This window comes from Misgurnus anguillicaudatus, chromosome 23 (assembly GCF_027580225.2).
Source record: "Misgurnus anguillicaudatus chromosome 23, ASM2758022v2, whole genome shotgun sequence".
Classification (NCBI taxonomy): Eukaryota; Metazoa; Chordata; class Actinopteri; order Cypriniformes; family Cobitidae; genus Misgurnus; species Misgurnus anguillicaudatus.
In genome coordinates, this window is record NC_073359.2 from 26,111,008 (window position 1) to 26,131,039 (window position 20,032).

The following is a 20,032-nucleotide window of genomic DNA, read 5'->3' on the forward strand; positions in this document are numbered from 1 at the left end:
CAACGGCGCGTTCTATATGGGGGGTCATGGAGTTCAGTGATTGTTCTGTAATTACGGCTCCACTCTGTTGAATTAATTTTTTATTTTTTAATGTCCCTTGTGTTGTTTAATTAAAACCATTTACAACTTTTGGACTTTTTATTGTAGATATATATGAATATTATATCAAAACTCTTTAATATGTCTTAATGCTTATTGCTAATTTTTAAAATGTATTTTACAGTATGTATATATTTGTAAATATATGTAAATATAATATTTTGCAAATAAAGTATGTAAATATAATATTTTGTATTAATATATTTAGATTTATTGTGTTATTCATTTACAACCACTAGATGCCGCTATGTTAATTACCAGTAATGATAAGTCGAGAGTAAAACACAGACATGCTCAGATTGTATGGACATTTTATTTAAATCATCAAAAGGCATCAAAGGTCATAGATTTTAATGCATGATACAAAAATGAAATTTTTTTCATTGCTCAAAATCCTTCACACATATCAAATATTTAAACACTGGCAGTCAGTCAAAAACAGAAATAGAGTTAGATATAAACCCTCATCCCTTACAGCAGTTAAAGCATCAGCAGAGTTACATATTGCTGGGTTTACTGAATATTAATTCCTAAAAACATAATTTTTTTTGACATGTTGGCTGATGAAGAAACACACAGAGACTAAAGGTTCTTGGTGGTGGACAAAATACTGTATGAGATGAGAGGAAAAGATTAAAAAATGTTTCCACTACCAAAATGAATTTTCCTGCCCCAAAACCAATTTCCTATCTTTGGAAAGATAACATGAAGCCTAAAGGTAAGACCCGAGCTTTGGTTTGTCTTTTTTTCAGATTTCTACCAGCTATTTTGGGGAACCAATAAATATAATAACCAAATATATTTCTTTGAACATGAAGCAGTGTATTTGTCCATGTTTGTCCAGTTACACAGAATTAAGTATTATGGTGTAAAATAAAAATAAAAAAATCCAGGTCTTAGGAGGTTAAATGGGGCATAATGCAACTGTAAATACAAATAGACCTTATTAAAAAAATGTTTCCTTATTAAAGATATCAAGATTATATTTTTTACATTATAGATTGTATGTAGAAATCTCTTAAACTTGCTTCACTGATACTCTGAACCTTAATGAACTACATCTAAACACAGTTTAAGAATTATCTTAATTCTCTGTTATATTTACCTTCAAGCTAAATAACCATATACCACCAAAAACATGTTGAAGTCATACTTTCTGTTAATGCTATTCATTTTTATCACCACCAGGTGGCGACTGTAGATCAAACATGCAGTCACTGTTTCATTTTTCTACAAGGGTTTGAGTGGAGGTGAGCACGTGGACCTGTGTGATGATAATAAGAGATTATTTAAAGACATATCACAATGATGATAACTTTAGTATAGGGATGAACATTTCCTACTGAAAAACAGCTAAAACCAACTTAAGCTAATTGACTGGTTTAACTAGTCTCCCAGCTTGGTGTAGCAGGCTGGTTTTAGAGAGGTTTTTAGGGCCCACTTTTAGCTTTTCAGATCGAAAAACCAGCTTTACCAGGCTAAAAGCTAAGAAGAGTGGTCTTAGCTGGTTTAAGCTGGCCCTCCAAGCCTGGCAAAGCTGCATACATCTGACTGGTCAAGCTAGTTCTTTGTTTATTAATTTTTTTTATAGATTTACAATAGCAAAATTGTAATACATGTGTCTCATAGCAGTACATTCAGTCATCCATCATGCAATGGTAGTTCAGTTATAGTAATAATTTGAGTAATCATGCACAAATATCCTGTTTCTCTCCTGCTGTCAAAGCAAGAAAGAAAGTTTGCCAATACATGACAGTGAAAGTGTTAATGCAAGCCCACATTGCAAAATTACCAATAGAGATATTAATTGTATAATATCAAAATTTTTCAAAACATTAAAACACAAGTTTAGGCAGAGTTGCACGTTTGTGCTTTGATGGCACCTAGCGGTAGACAGGGGTATTGCAATACTTTGAGATTGGCGAGCGAGCCGTGAGAGAGTGCGGATTTATTGTTTTAAAATTAAAAAACATTTTAGCCTTAATTTACTCAGTCTACCTAATAAAATATCAAGATTTGAACAAAAATGAATTCTTGTATTTCTATTTAATTAATAACTCAGACAAATAATTGGCTCTGGTCTGCCCCCCTTACTCCGCATTATATGACAAAACGTAAAATCGGACATTACCAGGGGCCTATACCATGAAGCCGGTTTAAGTGGATAGCCAGGTAAGTTTAAGATTAGTTTGCGCCAACCCTGGGTTTTAGGTACCATGAAAGTAGCGCGGCTTTAATCAGTGTTCGTCGCCATGGTATCTTACGCTGCACGGCTAACCTGCCCCGGGGCAGGTTATGTTCTGGATTCGAGATCTGAGACTGCAGTTTGACCAATCAGCTGCAAGCAAAGAAATATGTAGGTGACGTAACTACTAGCGTCTCCGCGCAAACTTTATTTATTTGTATTTTTTTATTGAACATATTCAAATACAAACATTAAGACATATTTAACAATCACTATTTTCCGTGTTGATACCGCATTTAAAGAAAAAAAGAGAAAAAACTAAGAAAAAACAAAAAGAAAAGGAGGGTGAGGGTCTTAATCTTAAACATCCAAAGCAGAAGTCTCTCCACGCAAATTGTTAGAGCACTTCGTAGAGAGAGAGAGTTTTTAGTTTTCCCTTGCCCAGTTATTTGTATGAAATATCTAGATTTTCCACGGAAGGAATCTCTTATCTTTGCAAACTTCTAGCCTCACATAAGAAATGTATTACGTTGAATCCGTGCCCTTACTGTACCTTAAATGATGTGTATTGCGTTGCGCTTTTTTGCAAGTGGTACATACTTGTATGCGGTCGATGGGGAAAACACGGTTTGCATGCGCAAGGTGGTCCTCGCACTGTAAAAAAGCCTACATTAACAGCTTCATAGTGTTCCCCGGACATTTCCCGACCATGTCTTTAAAAGAGGGCTATTAGTATTATAAAATTCTCTGTAAGATTATTAACAAATTTAAAAATGTACAAAAAAAAGTTTAAAAAAAGCATGTTTCACTTTGGGTACCTAAATATATTATACAATGAAGTACATGTTAATGTACATGTTATATTAAAAAGAGCAGAGGCAGTATTATTTCGCTCTTGAAATTAATCTTCATACTTTTGTATAATTAGCTCATGCTCCTCCGCTAACAAAATACACTGCTCGTACGTGCTCCCTCTATTTCTATTCCGATTGGTTGTTCGGTGCCGACGTCACTCTTTTACGTGAACGCGCGGGTGGAGTAATCATAGCCTAAAGATCAAAGCCTGAGTTGACAGAGAAGGTTGATAAGCCGCTTCATGGGACCAATAAAGCCTGATTGCATCGGTTTGGTTTTGTCAACTCAAAACCAATCCTGTAACCCCGAGTTGTTCAGCTACCTTCATGGTATAGGCCCCTGATCTAACATAAAATACTTTCAGTATAGACATTATCAACATTATGACCAACAATTATTAAATTTCATATGATGGTAAATGGTCGTTAGATTTACCTTAATTTGCTTCCTTCTGGATGATGCTGGATTCTGACAGCAATGGGTGTGAAAAGGAAAAAAAAAACATTTGTGGAGGTATTGTGAAATTTGGCAAGCTAAATTGAATCACACCCTTCCCATCCCACATTAACAATACAAGTTTATAACAATGCACTTTATTAACAATGCAGTAATTATGCCAAGAAATTGACTGTTGACAAGCACCAAAATCCACCTGCGTAGTCGTCTAACTTATGACTGAGCTGATCTTTTTCACAAGGACTTCCTCACATTACTCATTGACAACAATTACATTTAGTCATTGAAACTAAATGCTACATATAAATTGGTATATTTAAACAAGTATTTTGAATGTTAATGTAATATAATTGGATTTAAATTAAGACCAAAAGTTTATATTTTGTTTAGCCAACATATAACTTTAACCAACTAAACAATCAACTTCATTTTGAAAGCTTTGAAGATGGAAATAAAATATCAAAACGTTGCAGACTTAAATACTGATATTCACTAAAAAATACAGGACACAAGGTCAGTCAAGGTAACTTGTTTGTCATGTTATTATGATCCTGTTGTTCAGATGGATCAATGTTTTTTCGAGTCTGGACAAATATTGTTATGTAGATAAACCAGAAGATCAGGAATGTCTCATGGATCGCATGTCCCTCAAAAAAAACCTTCACAAACTAATGAGAGTAAAATACTATGTACAATACACATAAAATGCAATTTCTTGAGTTCACCGTATGATCAAAATGGGTCCTGAAAGAAAACAGAAACAACATACATAAGATAAACATCTATCTATGACCGCCTATATCTGCATATAATACCTACCTCTCCATTTTGCATAACAACAACAGAAACATATCCCAAATATTATAGACAGAAGAAACACCAAAAATCCCAAGACATAAGAAAGTATAGATTCTGTAACAGAAAAAAGGGCAACTATTAAAAAACAGTATTTCACAATAAGACGAGATTTATATTTATATCTCAAGTGTCCTACCTGGACATCCTGGACAAACATCATTAATGTTGAGATGTTGAGTTTGGTTGGTGATGGTATTGTTGACCACACATCTGTATGTATTGTTATCCTGATATTTCACCTCCAGAGGTAGAGAGAGTCTGATGTTGAGATCAGACACACTGATGCTGGACAATAAACTGTTTCCTTTATACCAGGACAGACTCACATCTGTCACATTCAACACTGAACACAACAACACACATTTTGAGCTATATACGCTTGCTAAAGATATTGAAGAACATTTTGAAGAGTTACTGATACGGGTGAAGACAGGAACCGGCAGAGGTGCTGGAAAACATGAAAATGATTCAAATAAAATCACAATTTAAGGAAAACTTGTCAAATCCTTGAATACAGAATACTCACCAAGAACAGAGAGATTAAATTTGATTGTTGGCGCATCTACTCTAGCAGTGAGATCTTGTATGACTGTAATCTGATAATAAAGTCCAGAGTCTGTGGTTCTGATGTTTCTTATGGTCAGAGATCCGGTCTGTTTGTCCACCTGCAGTCTGTCTCCGAATCGTTCAACACTATTGCCGTAATCGACGCTCTTATTTCTTACTCCAATATAAATGTCAGGCTGTTGAGATTTATAAGTCCATATAATGTGATCATCTTCATTCATTAAAGAACCAGAACCTAAAGTAACAGTATCTCCTTCCATCACTTTCATCGTTTTTATTAACGGCCTTTTATCGATATCAAGTCTTGCATCATCTGAACCATTTTTTGCTTTATTAATGTCTTCAATAAGTTCGGTCTTTGTGTTATCACCAGAATATTCCACTTCTGTGTTATTTGTAGTTTTGTCAAACTCTGGATTATCTATAGAGTCGCCATAAAGTTCTGTCTCAACACCAAACACACCTGGAACAAAAATAAATAGCTTTTAATAAAGTGTTGTTTCATGTGTGTGCTATATTGTAAAAAAAGGATTTGTTGGTTTAACTTATAAAAGTAAGTTACCTCGTTGCCATAAAAGGAAACAAAGACAGAGCACATGAAATGAGAGATCCATATTCTTCATGAGTCCAGGAACAAGTCAGAGATGATTCAACTTCATCTGCTTAAATGTAAAGACGACACGGAAGTAAAATTTAGCAATGAGTCAAGCTGAGGAGAAACTTGGGCGTTTCATTGAACACAAATGATGGGTTCGTTTAACGTTTCTGTGCATGTCTGTGCATGAACGACTTTTACAAACACTGGAAATAATCAGAAAATAATTTCAGATACATCATTGTAAGCATGCCAGGTAAAATATTAATGAAAGATCAAATAAATTAAGAGACTGGAACAAAATCTACATTTACTGTACAGTTAGAGAATAATACTATATAGTTGGACCTTTAAATTAAAAAGTCACACGAAATGAAAAAATTAACTAAACATGGTTGGAGTTATTTATAGTAAATAATATCTTGACTCTTTTCGACTTTATAATGGCATTGGATGGTGCCCCATTTTTTTGGTCCCATCCTATCAAGTGTGTTTATATTAAAACTTATAAAAACATTTGTCTTTATAAAAGTTCTGTCGCATTTCATGAAGTTGGTTGATTTTGCTCACACGATTTTCGGTTGGAGTGCTTCAAAAAAGGTCACATGATTTTTTAAAGTTATATATATATATATATATATATATATATATATATATATATATATATTTTTTTTTTTTTTTACAATTTTTGCCTTTGTTTGAAAGTGATTAAAGGGACAGTAAGTAGGGTTTAAAGTGTTTTATTAATCAAAATCAATGTCTTTATTCATAAATCCGCCATACTGATAAACTATAATAGCAGAGAGGGACAACAAGCACTAGCCTACCACGTGTTAAGAAGATCAGTGAGTACATAACGGCTACCGTAGTTGCAAAACGCATTTTCAAACAAACGGAGCGTAGCTAACTCGCCCCCCTCCCTTCCGTGCTTTCATGAACGCGTCCAACCCCCACCCCCAAATCCTTCTTGTCGTTTATTGGCTGGAACACTTTGTTATGTTTCGTGGTGGTAGGTTTGGCCACTGTGTTTTTATTGCAGTTTGATCAGCGGTCAGGCAGCAAGCAGATAGTGAGGAGATGTTTGCTGTATGTAACAAAATTTTTTTTATAGTCTAAAACGCGTGAATTCGCTAAGAGCACGTTTAAGGTACACAATTGGTCCTTAGGATATAATATTGTACAACATAAGGTACAACATTTCAATGTGTTGTATACCCATAAAGGTACAAAAAGGTACCTTTTAGGGTACCACCCCAGCGACAGAAAAAGGAACAACTTAGTACCTTTTTTTCTGACAGTGTTCTTGTGTCTCAGAGATTAGGCGGAAATTGTGGCTAACAGTGAAAAGAGGCGTCAAACACAACCTCATAAACAACAGGAAGGCAACTCACCTATATAATAAGTCATGACATGATGCTATAATTTTTAGTTTGCAGTAATTCATCTTTATTTTATCAGCACACTTCACCGTAGGCTGGAACCTCCCATATGTTGGGTTTAGAAAGAGTATATAAAATTATAGGTGTTATAGCATTATTGTAATGTATGCATTTATGTATGCACAAAGTTGTTTGTGGACAGGAGGCAGATGAGCAAGATCTAACCACAGTGGTGGATGTTGCTGTGTGCCTTTATACACATCTTCTCACGAATGGTCTTCTGCCCACAACACCAACCTTGACTCTTTTCAAAATAACAATCTAGCAACAATATAACTGTGTGCATTTTACACTCTTTTGGTTAAAATATTCAATGAGTCAAAGTATTTTTTTGTAGAATATATAAATTCAACATCTTTTAATGCCAACAACACCCACAGTGTTTAAAATGAGCATGTCCATTCTGTGGTTTCACTCTCCCACGCATCGGTGGTACATTGTAAGAGTATTTAAACATGCATGTATTATATGCTTTTCAGTAAGGAATAATTGACGGTGGGACGTTGAATTATTCAAAATAATGCACATACAAGGTCGTGCCGTTGCACCCCGGATGTGCATTATTTTCAAATAATTCAAAAGACTGGAGTCAATTATATACCACAGTTACCACAGACATTGCTCGGATGGGTATTTTAAGACATTTGACCGGTTAGGTGTGCGTTTATCAAAAATAATGGTGTGCGTTTATTGAAAAATAATGGTGTGCGTTTATCGAAAAATAATGCATGTGAAACATTTCTCAACCAATCAGAATAAAGTATTCAGCAGCTTATGGTATAAGACTTAAAATAACATTTCATATATCATGGTGAACTCTGACGAATACTTCCTTATAATAGTACTGAGGACAGTCACCATTGGTTTAATCTTCACAAGTTGACCACATGACGTTCAAACTGTTTGACAACCAGAACGACAGTCATGCAGACTCTCTCCTAAAATGCTTTCAAACATGTGCTCTTTAATCTTGTTTTTCATTTGCACAGGTGGTAAGATTATTAACATTATTATTATTATTATTATTATTTTTGATGTATGTGTTGAAGGTTTAAAATCTTTTTTTAGAGATGAATGCTCAAATGATGCCATGCTACTTAATGTTATTTTACCGTACGCTCTTTCAGGTATTCTTGGTGTTAATGGATATGAAGTGAAGTCAGTGTCAGTGATGGAGGGAGATTCTGTTACTCTACACACTAATGTTACTAAAATAAAGAGACGTGATCAGATACTGTGGATGTTTGGACCTCAGGAGACTCGTATTGCTGAAATATATAAAAAAAGCATTGATATGTATAACAGTAATGAGACATTTGGAGACAGATTGAATCTGGACAATCAGACTGGATCTCTCACCATCACAAACATCTCAATCACAAACTCTGGACTTTATAAACTACAAATCTTCAGCAACAAAGAAACTTTATACAAGAGATTCAATGTTACTGTCTATGGTGAGTTTAATATCATTCATATACACTTTTTGTTTGTTAATGCTGACACATTTTTAACATCCATCCTGATAGATAAACATTTACAGTTCGTATTTATTTGGACCTTGTATACATGTAGCATGTTTGTATTGTGTAATCCTACAGGTTGTTGTGAATCTATATCATGTCATTAGCATATATGATCACATACAGTACTGTAGTAGCCTATCATTTCTGTTTTCCAGCTCATCTGCCCATTCCTGTAATCTCTTCACAAAGTTCATCGTCATTATCATCAAGTTCAAAATGTGTGGTGTTGTGTTCAGTGTTAAATGTGACAGATGTGAGTCTGTCCTGGTATAAAGGAAACAGTTTATTGTCCAGCATCAATGTGTCTGATCTCAACATCAGACTCTCTCTATCTCTGGAGATTGAATATCAGGATACAAACACATACAGATGTGTGCTCAACAATACCATCACAAACCAAACTCAACATCTCAACATCAGTGATATATGTTTAGGTACGTTAGCATTTATTTCAGTTACAGTTGTATATAAAAAAATTCATGTTTATTAAATTTTCTTTTTTTTAAAAAGAAGCAAGGTGAAAATAGCGAAATTTATTATAAAATATTTGTCTTTTTCTTCCCCAGACTCTGTACCGTTATACAGTTATTGGAAGAGAGTGATGCCCTCATTGGTTTATGCTCTGGTGGGCGTGGCTTCTGTCGCGCTACTCGTCTTTTACGTCAGATCTGAACAGAAAGCGAAAGCAAAAATCTCTTTATAAAGTCACTGATATAATTTCTATATGGACACTAGGTGGCAATACATGTAAAACAATCACAAGCACGGTCTTATTTTGTTTTGCTGTATGTACAATAAAGTTGCCAGCACAAAAATCAAAACATTAAAACGCTGCCAAAAACTTATGCAGAGTTGCACGTTTGTGCTTGGGGGGCACCTACCGGCAAACAAGGGTACTGCAAGAATTTGGTTATGGTTTTTAAATATGGTTTAAAAATGAATTAAAACTATTTTAGCCTGCAGTCTACCTAAAAAAACATCAAAATTAGACAAAAATTATGAATTCTTATATTTCTATTTCATTAATAACTCAGACAAATCATAATTGTCCCAGAACTCCTCATATTACAAAAGTTAAATCAAACATTACCAGATGCAGCTAACAGTAGGCTATAGTAAATGTTGGTATATTTTGTTCAAGTTTCTTAAGTTGTTTCATCTATTATAAATATTTTACTGTTTAAAAGTACCTGACAAGAATTTGAAATCATTTTTGAAAATGTGCAGTGCTTGTTAAAGCCTGTAGTAATTCATGCATGGACACGCAGAGAAGAGCCATCATTGTGCTCAATGAAACGCCCACGTTTTTTCTCAGCTTAGCTCATTGCTAAATTTTACTTCTGTGTCGTCTTTACATTTAAGCAGATCAAGTTAAATCATCTCTGATTTGTGCCTGGACTCATGAAGAATATGGATCTCTCATTTTCTGTGCTCTGTTTGTGTCTCTTCAATGGTAAATGTATAGATATGTGTTTATGAATTCAACTTTTGCAAAATTAAAGTAACCTATGGTACTGAATTCCTAATTTATATGAACATTTCTCCGTTGGAATGATCAGTAATTATATACTGTAAGTAATAATTATATTGATATTATATCAGTATGCTGTTAGTATCATGCATTGTACACTTTGAAAAAAAGTTGGTCAAACTAAGTTTCCTGGTTGCTTTGAATATTTGAGTTCATCTGACTTAAAAATATTAGTTCACAAGCATTTATACACACCTTTTTTGAGTCAACTTATATTTTTAGCTTGAATAAAATCAATCTTTAATAGCAACCAGGCAGTGGTGGCCAGTGACTTCTTTTCCGAGGGCTGTGTGTTCCTCGTCATGTCAAAATATGCGTTAATTGCGTCATGTTAACCATGTGTCATGTCAAAATACGCATCAAAAGGGTTTGTGATAAAAGGTTTACAAAATACTCGCAAGACACTCACTTAACACTAAACTCAAAGCGTCTGCAGCAAGTTCGTATTTTGACATGGCGCGTGATTTTACATGACGTTCCAAACACATATATTGAAATGACGAGCCACACACATGACGGCCTACATACATGTTGTGACAAGCTTCCAATCGTGCGCCCTCGAAAAAGAAGTCACCGGCGTCCAGGTAACTTATTTTATTAAGTTAAACCAACAAATCTTTTTTTCACAGTATTGCACAGCTAGACATAAAACAAAGCTATTTATTTTTTGTTCCAGGTGTGTTTGGTGTTGAGACAGAACTTTATGGAGACTCTAAAGATAATCCAGACCAAACTACAAATAACACAAAAGTGGAATATTCTGGTGATAACACAAAGACCAAACTTACTGAAGACATAAATATAGCAGAAAATGTTTTAGATAATACAAGACTTAATATAGATGAAGAATTAGATATAGATTTAAGGGTACTGCCCCAGAGACAGCTTTTTATCTTTATTTTTGACAGTGTATTATTTTGAAATGTTGGCGTATAATAGTCGCTCTCTTTCTCTGTTACAGAATCTAGACTTCCTTATATTTTGGGATTTGTGGCATTTCTTCTGTTTATAATATTTGGGATATGTTTCTGTTGTTATTATGGAAGACAAAGAGGTAAGTATTATATGCAGGTATAGAGACATTCATAGATAGATTTTTCTATGAGCTTTGATTTTGTAAAGCTTATCTGTTTATCTCATGTTTGTTGTTTCTGTTTTCTCTCAGGTTCCTTTCTGATCGCATGGTGTTGAACTCAAGAAATGGCATCATATGTGTATAGTACACAGTATTGGACTCTTTTTTGGCTTGTGAAGGGTTTTTTGTGGGACATGCGATCCATGAGACATTTCTGATCTTCCGGTTAATCCACATGACAATATTTGTCCAGACTGGAGAAATCACTGATCCATCCGAACAACAGGATCATAACAACATAACTAACAAGTAACCTTGACTGACCTTGTGTCCTGTATTTCTTAGCAAAAATCTGTATTTGGGTCTCCAATATTTTTATATTTTTCCAAAGCTTTGGAAATTAAGTTGTTTTGCATTGTTAAGCTGTATGGTTGCTAAACACAGTATTAATTTTTCCCTTAATTATTTAAATCAATTGTGACATGCTGATATTACATTACATTAACATATTTACAGAGATAAAGTTAAATATATTTCACTTTTAGCTTAAATTTAGAATAAATGTTAAGTTTTTTGATACATGCATTTCAAATACAAAATGATATTTTTTGTATTTGATAGGGTTGATAGAAATACCTTCATATTTTCTATCAAAATACTTTAGTGTTTTGTATTTTTAAAATACTATTTTGATCTGTTTTTTTCTGTTAGAGTAAGAGTAGTGTTGACTGTTATGGGGCATACACACCAGATGCGAGTTCAACGATTTGCGCGAGAAGATTACATACAAAGTCAATTCAAAGACGCGATCAGACGCGTGCTCGCGTGGGGCGATGCGAATGACGCAATATGTGCGTCACGTTTGTCGTGAAAATATGAGCTATTCACCTCAAACGCGTCTTCACCCAAGTTGAAAATATTCAACTCGAGTGTAGAATTCACATGACACGAAGACAAATCCCGTGAGTAACGCAATGCCCTGCGTTTGGTGTGTACGTATGCATAATGCTGCACTCACACCAGCCGCGGTAGAGGCAGCAAAAACGTGCGATTCGCGCGTACTTGGACACTTGAACATTTGAGTTTACTCGCTTCATTCACGCGCGTGAAATTCTAGTCATTCGTGATCGTGATATTCACGCAACGCAGAAATTCGCGTCATGGGAGGGGCTTCTGCGACTCCGCTGGCTTCCTGTAATCACATACAGCAAGGTCTTTTTTAAGTTTTTCAACTAGCGCGTTTCCCGCACGTACCGCACCGCAGGATGCCTTGCATTAACATGTAAATCACTCGCGCTTGCCGTCTCTACCGTGTCTGGTGTGAATCCTGCATGTTTTTAGAATACCTGCTCTGTTGTATTCAATTTTGACATTTAAGTAAATGTTCTTAATATACTTTTAATGAGTATGTGTCGTCTATACAGTACTTAAATGGCTCTTAATAGATTCAGTTGTTGGAGTTTGGTTAATAGGCCTACTCTTTGACAAGCTACTAAAATCGTCTCGGTTACGGATGTAACCCTCGTTCCCTGAAGGAGGGAACGGAGACGTCACGTCGTGACCGACGAATTGGGAACTCGCTTAGAGAGACCAATCTGCTTCGAATACTACAAAAAACGCCAATGAACTTGGCATTGAGATATTTGCATAATGCTGGCGCCGCCCCGCCAGGTGCGTATATAAGGCGCACGTGCAAATAGGGAAATCAGCTTCTGTTCGCTGAGAAAGCCGGAAGGTGACCGGCCTAAACAGCAGGTGGCAGCACCTGTGGCGACGGGACGTGACGTCTCCGTTCCCTCCTTCAGGGAACGAGGGTTACATCCGTAACCGAGACGTTCCCTTTCAGTCGGTCACTACGACGTCACGTCGTGACCGACGAATTGGGAATCCCTACCAAAACGCCACTAGGGGCTGACCTCTTCCAGTGTCTGCGTAAAGCCCTCCGGTTCCACTTAAGGATAAGGAGAATTAGGTTTTAAGGCAGAAAGGCCGGGCACTAGATGTTCCTTTAACCCCACAGTAGTGCCAGCGACTGGGAAGCGCCCTACCAGAGCGGAATAGGAACGCTGCGGAAGCCACCGCCCCGTTAAGGGCTATTGGTGGGCGAAAGTCAACCGTAGTTGAGGTCAAATGACAGCCGTGGCTGTGTAAGCAAAGCAGTGCTCTGCTAAGGGAAACGTGGGCTAGTAGGATTAACCCCACGGAATAATACTCACAAAGGAACCCGTTGGGACGCAATGTGGGGCCCTGGCCAAACACGTAGGTTCGTAAGAATACAACTAGTGAAAGGCTGACAGCCAATGCTCCGCAACAAAGGCTGTCAAGGCAGTGGAGGGAGCAAATCAAACCATTACGCATTTTTGCTCTGTTAGCCTTCCATACTGAAAACTCAATTTGGAGCCTCAGTCGGAGGCTGCAAGCCGACTTGCGAGTCTGCTCTCCGTGCCCTCCCTGGTGAGGAAAGAACACGAGAGGATACAGGCTCGATACGAACATTGTAAAATCTAATGAACGTATTAGGTGTCGCCCAACCCGCAGCTCTACAAATGTCTGTCAGCGAGGAACCACGAGCTAATGCCCAAGATGAGGCAACACTCCGTGTGGAATGCGCCCTCAGTTTAAGGGGGCAAGGAATGCCCTGCAAATTGTAAGCAAGGGCGATAGTATCAACTATCCAATGAGACATCCTCTGCTTAGTGACAGCTTTCCCTTTCTGCTGGCCACCATAACAAACAAAGAGCTGGTCCGAGGTCCTGAAGCTTTGCGTGCGGTCCACGTAGAATCGCAGTGCGCGTACGGGGCACAACAAAGCTTCTGTTGGGTTTGCCTGCTCCAAAGGCAATGCTTGCAAGCTCACCACCTGATCTCTGAAGGGAGTGGTGGGAACTTTGGGCACGTAGCCTGGTCTGGGTCTCAATGTCACGCTCGAGACCAAACTGAAGGCACGACTCGTCAACAGAGAATGCATGTAAATCTCCTATTCTCTTCACTGAGGCCAATGCTAGTAGGGTCAGAGCCTTCATAGATAGAAGCTTCAGACTCACAGACTGCAAAGGCTCGAACGGAGGACTCTGAAGTGCTTTCAGCACCATGGACAAGTCCCAGGGAGGAATAGAAGGGGGGCGCGAGGGGTTTAGCCTGCGAGCGCCTCTTAGGAATCTGACAACCAAATCATGCTGGCCCACTGATCTGCCATTAATAAGTGAGTGATGGGCAGATATAGCGGCAATATCAACTTTAATAGTGGAGGGTGACAGCCTACCGTCTAACCTATGTTGAAGATATAGAAGCACGATGTTAATCGGGCATTCTCTGGGGTCCTCGCGTTGCGAAGAACACCAAGTGACGAAAAGGTTCCATTTCAACGCGTAAGCCCGTCTCGTAGACGGAGCTCGAGCCGCGTCGATAGTGTTAGATACCGCCTGGGGTAAATCACTTAAACCTTGCGCGCGCTCAACAACCAGACGTGGAGATTCCACAGGTCGGGGCGCGGGTGCCATAATGTGCCCCCTCCTTGAGAAAGAAGGTCCTTCCTCAGGGGAATCCGCCAGGGAGGGGCTGTCGCGAGGAGCATTAGTTCCGGAAACCAATTCCTGGTCGTCCAATATGGGGCGACCATTAAAAGGCTCTCCTCGTCCTGCCTGACTTTGCACAGAATTTGCGCTATTAGACTCACTGGGGGGAACGCGTATTTGCGCATGCCCCGCGGCCAGCTGTGTGCCAACGCATCCACGCCGAGGCTGCCCTCGGTTAGTGAATAAAACAGGCGACAGTGGGTATCGTTCGGTGACGCAAATAAGTCTATCTGTGCACGACCGAATTTCCTCCAAATCAGCTGAACCGTCTGGGGGTGGAGTCGCCATTCGCCGGGGCGCGCCGCTCGGGAAAGCGCGTCTGCCGCTGTATTGAGCGATCCCGGGATGTAAATGGCACGAAGGGACCTCAGATGCTTCTGACTCCAAAGGAGGAGATGACGAGCGAGATGCGACTGGTGACGAGAGCGCAAACCGCCCTGACGGTTGATATACGCTACAGTCGCAGTGTTGTCTGAGCGTACTAGTACATCTTTCCCTCGCAGCTCCGTCGCGAAGCGTACGAGTCCCAGATATACTGCCCATAACTCGCGGCAATTGATATGCCAATGCAACTGGGGTGCTGTCCACACCCCCGAAGCCGTGAGCTCGTCGTACGTGGCTCCCCAGCCCGTGTCGGAGGCATCTGTGTGTACAACAGCATGCCGGGAGATCTGTCTCATGGAGACCCCTGCTCTGAGAAACGCGGGATCTGACCACGGGGGGAATGTTAGGCGACACGCAGGTGTAATGGTTACACGGTGGATGCCGGCGCGCCACGCTCTCCTCGGGACTCGATCGTGAAGCCAACGCTGAAGCGGTCTCATATGGAGCAGTCCGAGCGGTGTCACGGCCGCTGCTGCTGCCATACGCCCCAGGAGTCTCTGAAATTGTTTCAGAGGGACCGCATTCTTCCCTCGGAATGACCCGAGGCAAGTCAGAATTGATTGAACACGTTCTTCTGTCAAACGCGCCGATAAATCGATCGAGTCCAGTTCCATACCGAGAAAAGAGATCCTCTGCGTGGGGCAGAGTTTGCTCTTTTCCCAGTTGACCCGAAGACCCAAACGGGCGAGATGTTGAAGTGTTAGATCTCTGTGTTCGCACAGCGTCCGCCGAGAATGCGCTATTATAAGCCAATCGTCGAGGTAAGCCAATATACGAACACCGCTCTCTCTGAGGGGCTGTAACGCCGCCTCTATTACTTTCGTGAACACACGGGGAGAGAGAGACAGCCCGAACGGTAAAACTTTGTATTGATATGCCCGACCCTCGAACGCAAACCGGAGAAACGGTCTGTGGCGGGGAAGAATGGACACATGAAAATACGCGTCTTTCAGGTCTATCGCTGCAAACCAATCGTGGGGGCGTATTGCACTGAAAATTTGTTTCGGTGTAATCATCCTGAAAGACCTCTTCTGAAGAGATTTGTTCAGGACCCGCAAATCCAAAATCGGTCGTAACCCGCCGCCTTTCTTGGGAACTATGAAATACGGGCTGTAAAAACCCGATCTCATCTCGGTAAGAGGGATCGGCTCGATCGCGTCCTTCGCCAACAGGACCTCGACCTCTGCACGCAGTACATGTGCATCGGACGCTTTCACCGTGGTGAAACGTACGCCCGCAAATTTGGGAGTGTGCCGATTGAATTGAATTTCGTAACCGAGGCGGATCGTGCGTAAAACCCAACGAGACGGGTTGGGAAGCTGAAGCCAAGCTCCCAAGTACCGTACGAGAGGAATTAACGGCACTACCGGTGAACCCGCGGCGGGGCAGCGAGGCGGGACAGGCGGGACTGCTGGTGCGTCTGCCGTGACAGCATAAGCATCTACAGTGTGTGTGTGTGTGACACTGACCTGAGCCCGCTGAGAGAGACGGTCGTCCGGTCTCCTCAGCGGAGGACGCAGACTCCGAAGGGTATGCTGGTGGTCCGGTCTCCGCAGTGGAGAACTCGAACTCGCCAGAACACCCGCTGGCGATAGAGGAGAGGGAGGAAGAGCATCTGACTGCCCGCTCACATCTCTCTCGATCCTCTGGAGACCTGGAGAAGGAATAGGAATGCAATCTTTTTGTGGTTTTGTGGGTGCCGGCTGAGAAGCCGGCGGAACAGAAACAAAACGAAACCAAAGATTCTCCACCCGGCCCTCTACCGGTGGAAGGAGTGGTGCCATCACCGTCTCCCGTAGAGTGATCCCATCCAAATCCAGGTCGCCCGTCTCAGGGCCGCTTCGATCTCCGTTTACCACGGGAAGCGGGTGGGGCGGGCGGGGCGGGCTGCCGACGGCTGTTCCCCCTCCGTGGCCTGGAAGATGTTCTAGCGGGGGGGGCGGAGGCAGCCGCCGGAGGGCGCCCTCGGCGAGGAGCAGACGGGGCCGCCGGCGCTGGAGGGCGAGATGCAGGTCGCTTGCGCCGGGGCATGATCTGAGCGATCGCTTCCGTCTGCTTCTGGGCGGCGGAGAACTGCTGGGCGAAAGACTCCACCGACTCGCCGAAAAGACCCGCCTGGGACACGGGGGCGTCCAAGAACTTGTTCTTCTCCGCCTCAGACATGTCCGCCAGACAGAGCCATAGATGGCGTTCCTGGACCACCATCGTGGACATCGCACGACCGATCGCCTGCGCTGTGACCTTCGTAGCACGAAGGGCCAGATCCGTAGCGGCCCGGAGCTCCGAAAGCACAGGCGAGTCGTGTCCTCCCTCATGCAGATCTCTCAAAGCTTTCGCCTGATGTACCTGCAGCAACGCCATAGCGTGCAGGGCTGAAGCCGCCTCTCCGCATGCCTGGTGGGCAGCCCCCGTTAAACCGGAAGACTGTCTGCAAGCACGGGAGGGTAGGGTTGGGCGGTCCTTCCAGGAGGGAGCGGTGGCCGGACACAGTTGCATCGCGACCGCACGCTCTACGGGGGGGATCCCCGTATAACCCTTAGCAGCTCCATCGGTGAGGGAGGTGAGGGGGGAGGGCTGAAAAGACCGTAATCTAGTAGAAAACGGTGACTTCCAGGTCCTAGTCAGCTCCTCGTGCACCTCGGGGAAGAATGGTACCGGCGGAGAGGGTTGTGAAACCCGGGCAGCTCCAAAGAACCAATCATCCAGGCGGGACGGTTCGGGCTGTGGGGGGTGAACCCACTCCAACCCTACGGTCTCCGCCGCTCGAGAGAGCACGGCCACCATCTCTGGATCGAAATCCGGCGTCACGACCCGTCCGGAAGGGGGGAGGACATCCGGATCCTCAGAGGGAGAGGGCCCACCCTCGGATGCTGCGGTCTCCGTGGACCCGGAGGGAGGCACGACAGATCCTGCAGACATCGCAGAACACGACTCTGCAGTCTCCATCGGCACATCAACCGGCTGTGGATGAGGAGGCTGAGAGCCGGAGGACGAATCCCCCGACCGGCTCAGCACAGTGATGCGGAGATCATCCTTTGAGAGCCTCACGGCCGCTCCGTGGCGGCGTTCGGAACTCGCTGGACGTGGGTTGCGTTTTTCCCGGAGGAAAGACAACCGTCTCCGCAAATCCACAAGGGACATGTTCTCGCAGTGAGAACACTTACCCCCAGCAAACGCTGCCTCTGCGTGCTCGATGCCCAAACACGAAAGACAACGCTCGTGACCGTCCTTCGGACCCATATACTTCCCGCATCCAAGATCACACGGACGAAAAGCCATCCTGAAAAGGACGCTAATCGCCGGATATACGAGAGAGTGGCTGCCTTTAACAAGGCACAAAGCTCTCTCGTATCACTCTTTTAGGGAAATTCACTCAGATGCTCAGTTGATGATGCGCACAGGGAAAGGCAACGCACACACTAAACTCAAAACAAAAAGATGCAGAGCCTGTGGAATGCTGCGAAGCGTCCGCTGTGGTACTGCCAGTCCAACCAACTTCCGCAATCGATCCCAACAGAGTAAAGTAGCTTCTCAGTAGCAGATACTGCCGGCTTTCGAAGCGATAAAAAGCTGATTTCCCTATTTGCACGTGCGCCTTATATACGCACCTGGCGGGGCGGCGCCAGCATTATGCAAATATCTCAATGCCAAGTTCATTGGCGTTTTTTGTAGTATTCGAAGCAGATTGGTCTCTCTAAGCGAGTTCCCAATTCGTCGGTCACGACGTGACGTCGTAGTGACCGACTGAAAGGGAACTAAACATATTGATTATTTAATAATTGTTGAAATTATTAAATGTTTGTTTTCAGCTGCTTAATATGTGTCCATGAATGGTTAATGGTTAATGGTTTGCATGAATGATTAATTAGTTAGAAACTATTTTTTATGAATACAGGTGCCATCAGTTATTTTCTTATGAATTACTTGTTTGTTGCTAATGCAAAGTAGGCCCTTCGTTATCGGTTGCATATGTCAGATTTTTGCCTGACTCAGAGTCAATTTAATGGTGAAGCAATAGATCAAATAGTCCAATTGATTAAAGGTTTGTGGAAATGTCATGCTCCCTTGTAAAAGTATTTTTTAGTATTTACAAAATACAAAAATACAATAGTTTATTTTGTGCTTGCTGTATTTTGTAGTTTATTTTGATACACTTAAAACTAAGGTATTTGGTATTTTATTTTAAAATATATTTTATAAATACAATATAAATATATTATATTTTATAATATATCATCAATTTTGATGTATCTTTACCAAACCCTGTTGGTCATTGATAATGTCTATACTGAATGTGCTAGAGAATACGACGAGTTGAACCTTTAAAGTAAAAATTCGTCCAAAATAAAATGTAGCCATAATATTTTACTTATTAATATTTTAAGGAAAATATCGACCAACTCCTCTGTTAACTAAACAAACTATTACAAAATTTACCAGCGGCAGCGCTGTTAGAGACGGTGAACATTAGGATCTTTTTGACAACTACCAAGTGCACTTTGAACAACAGTCTCAACAGCGCCCTCTGTATTTTAAAGACGTCATTGTTATTTTAACCCTTATCTAATTATTGCTCAATGCTGTCCAGTATGAAACTAAATATGGTCCTTCTGCCAAATTCAAATTTTGCTTCTTTGACTTTTAAAATAAATAATAAAAAAGGAAAAAAGCAACTATATTAAAAAAAAAATGACGGATTGTCTGAAAAGCATTCATTGGAAAGTGTGTCTGTGGTTAGATTAACGAAAAGCATTTGTGAAAGATTTTAACACAGAATTGTACCATTACAATCCAATGGGTTGGGTTTGTCCCTTTTTGATGCAAAGCTGCAATAAGCAATGAAAGTGTGGAAGCTCACAATTTTTATATTTATTTCAAATTCGTTTA

At 41.0% G+C, this 20,032-nt stretch overlaps 2 protein-coding genes across 2 annotated transcripts; one reads left to right on the top strand and one right to left on the bottom strand.

Annotated features, from left to right (window-relative positions):
- Positions 1–4,030: 4,030 nt before the first annotated feature.
- LOC129453790 (uncharacterized) lies at positions 4,031–5,698 on the bottom strand. The gene is made up of 5 exons (XM_055218171.2): positions 5,583–5,698; positions 4,980–5,483; positions 4,590–4,901; positions 4,415–4,507; positions 4,031–4,339 (listed from the first exon to the last, which is right to left on the bottom strand). Exons 1-5 carry the CDS (start codon positions 5,641–5,643, stop codon positions 4,317–4,319), a joined length of 993 nt encoding a protein of 330 aa, XP_055074146.2. The 5' UTR covers positions 5,644–5,698; the 3' UTR covers positions 4,031–4,316.
- A 2,055-nt stretch (positions 5,699–7,753) lies between these two features.
- On the top strand, positions 7,754–12,150 carry LOC129453795 (uncharacterized). Its single transcript, XM_055218178.2, has 7 exons — positions 7,754–8,046; positions 8,182–8,511; positions 8,736–9,014; positions 9,147–10,033; positions 10,788–10,874; positions 11,073–11,165; positions 11,277–12,150. The coding sequence occupies exons 1-4, from the start codon at positions 7,998–8,000 to the stop codon at positions 9,281–9,283; spliced, it is 795 nt and encodes a 264-aa protein (XP_055074153.2). The 5' UTR covers positions 7,754–7,997; the 3' UTR covers positions 9,284–10,033; positions 10,788–10,874; positions 11,073–11,165; positions 11,277–12,150.
- The last annotated feature ends 7,882 nt before the right edge of the window (positions 12,151–20,032 follow it).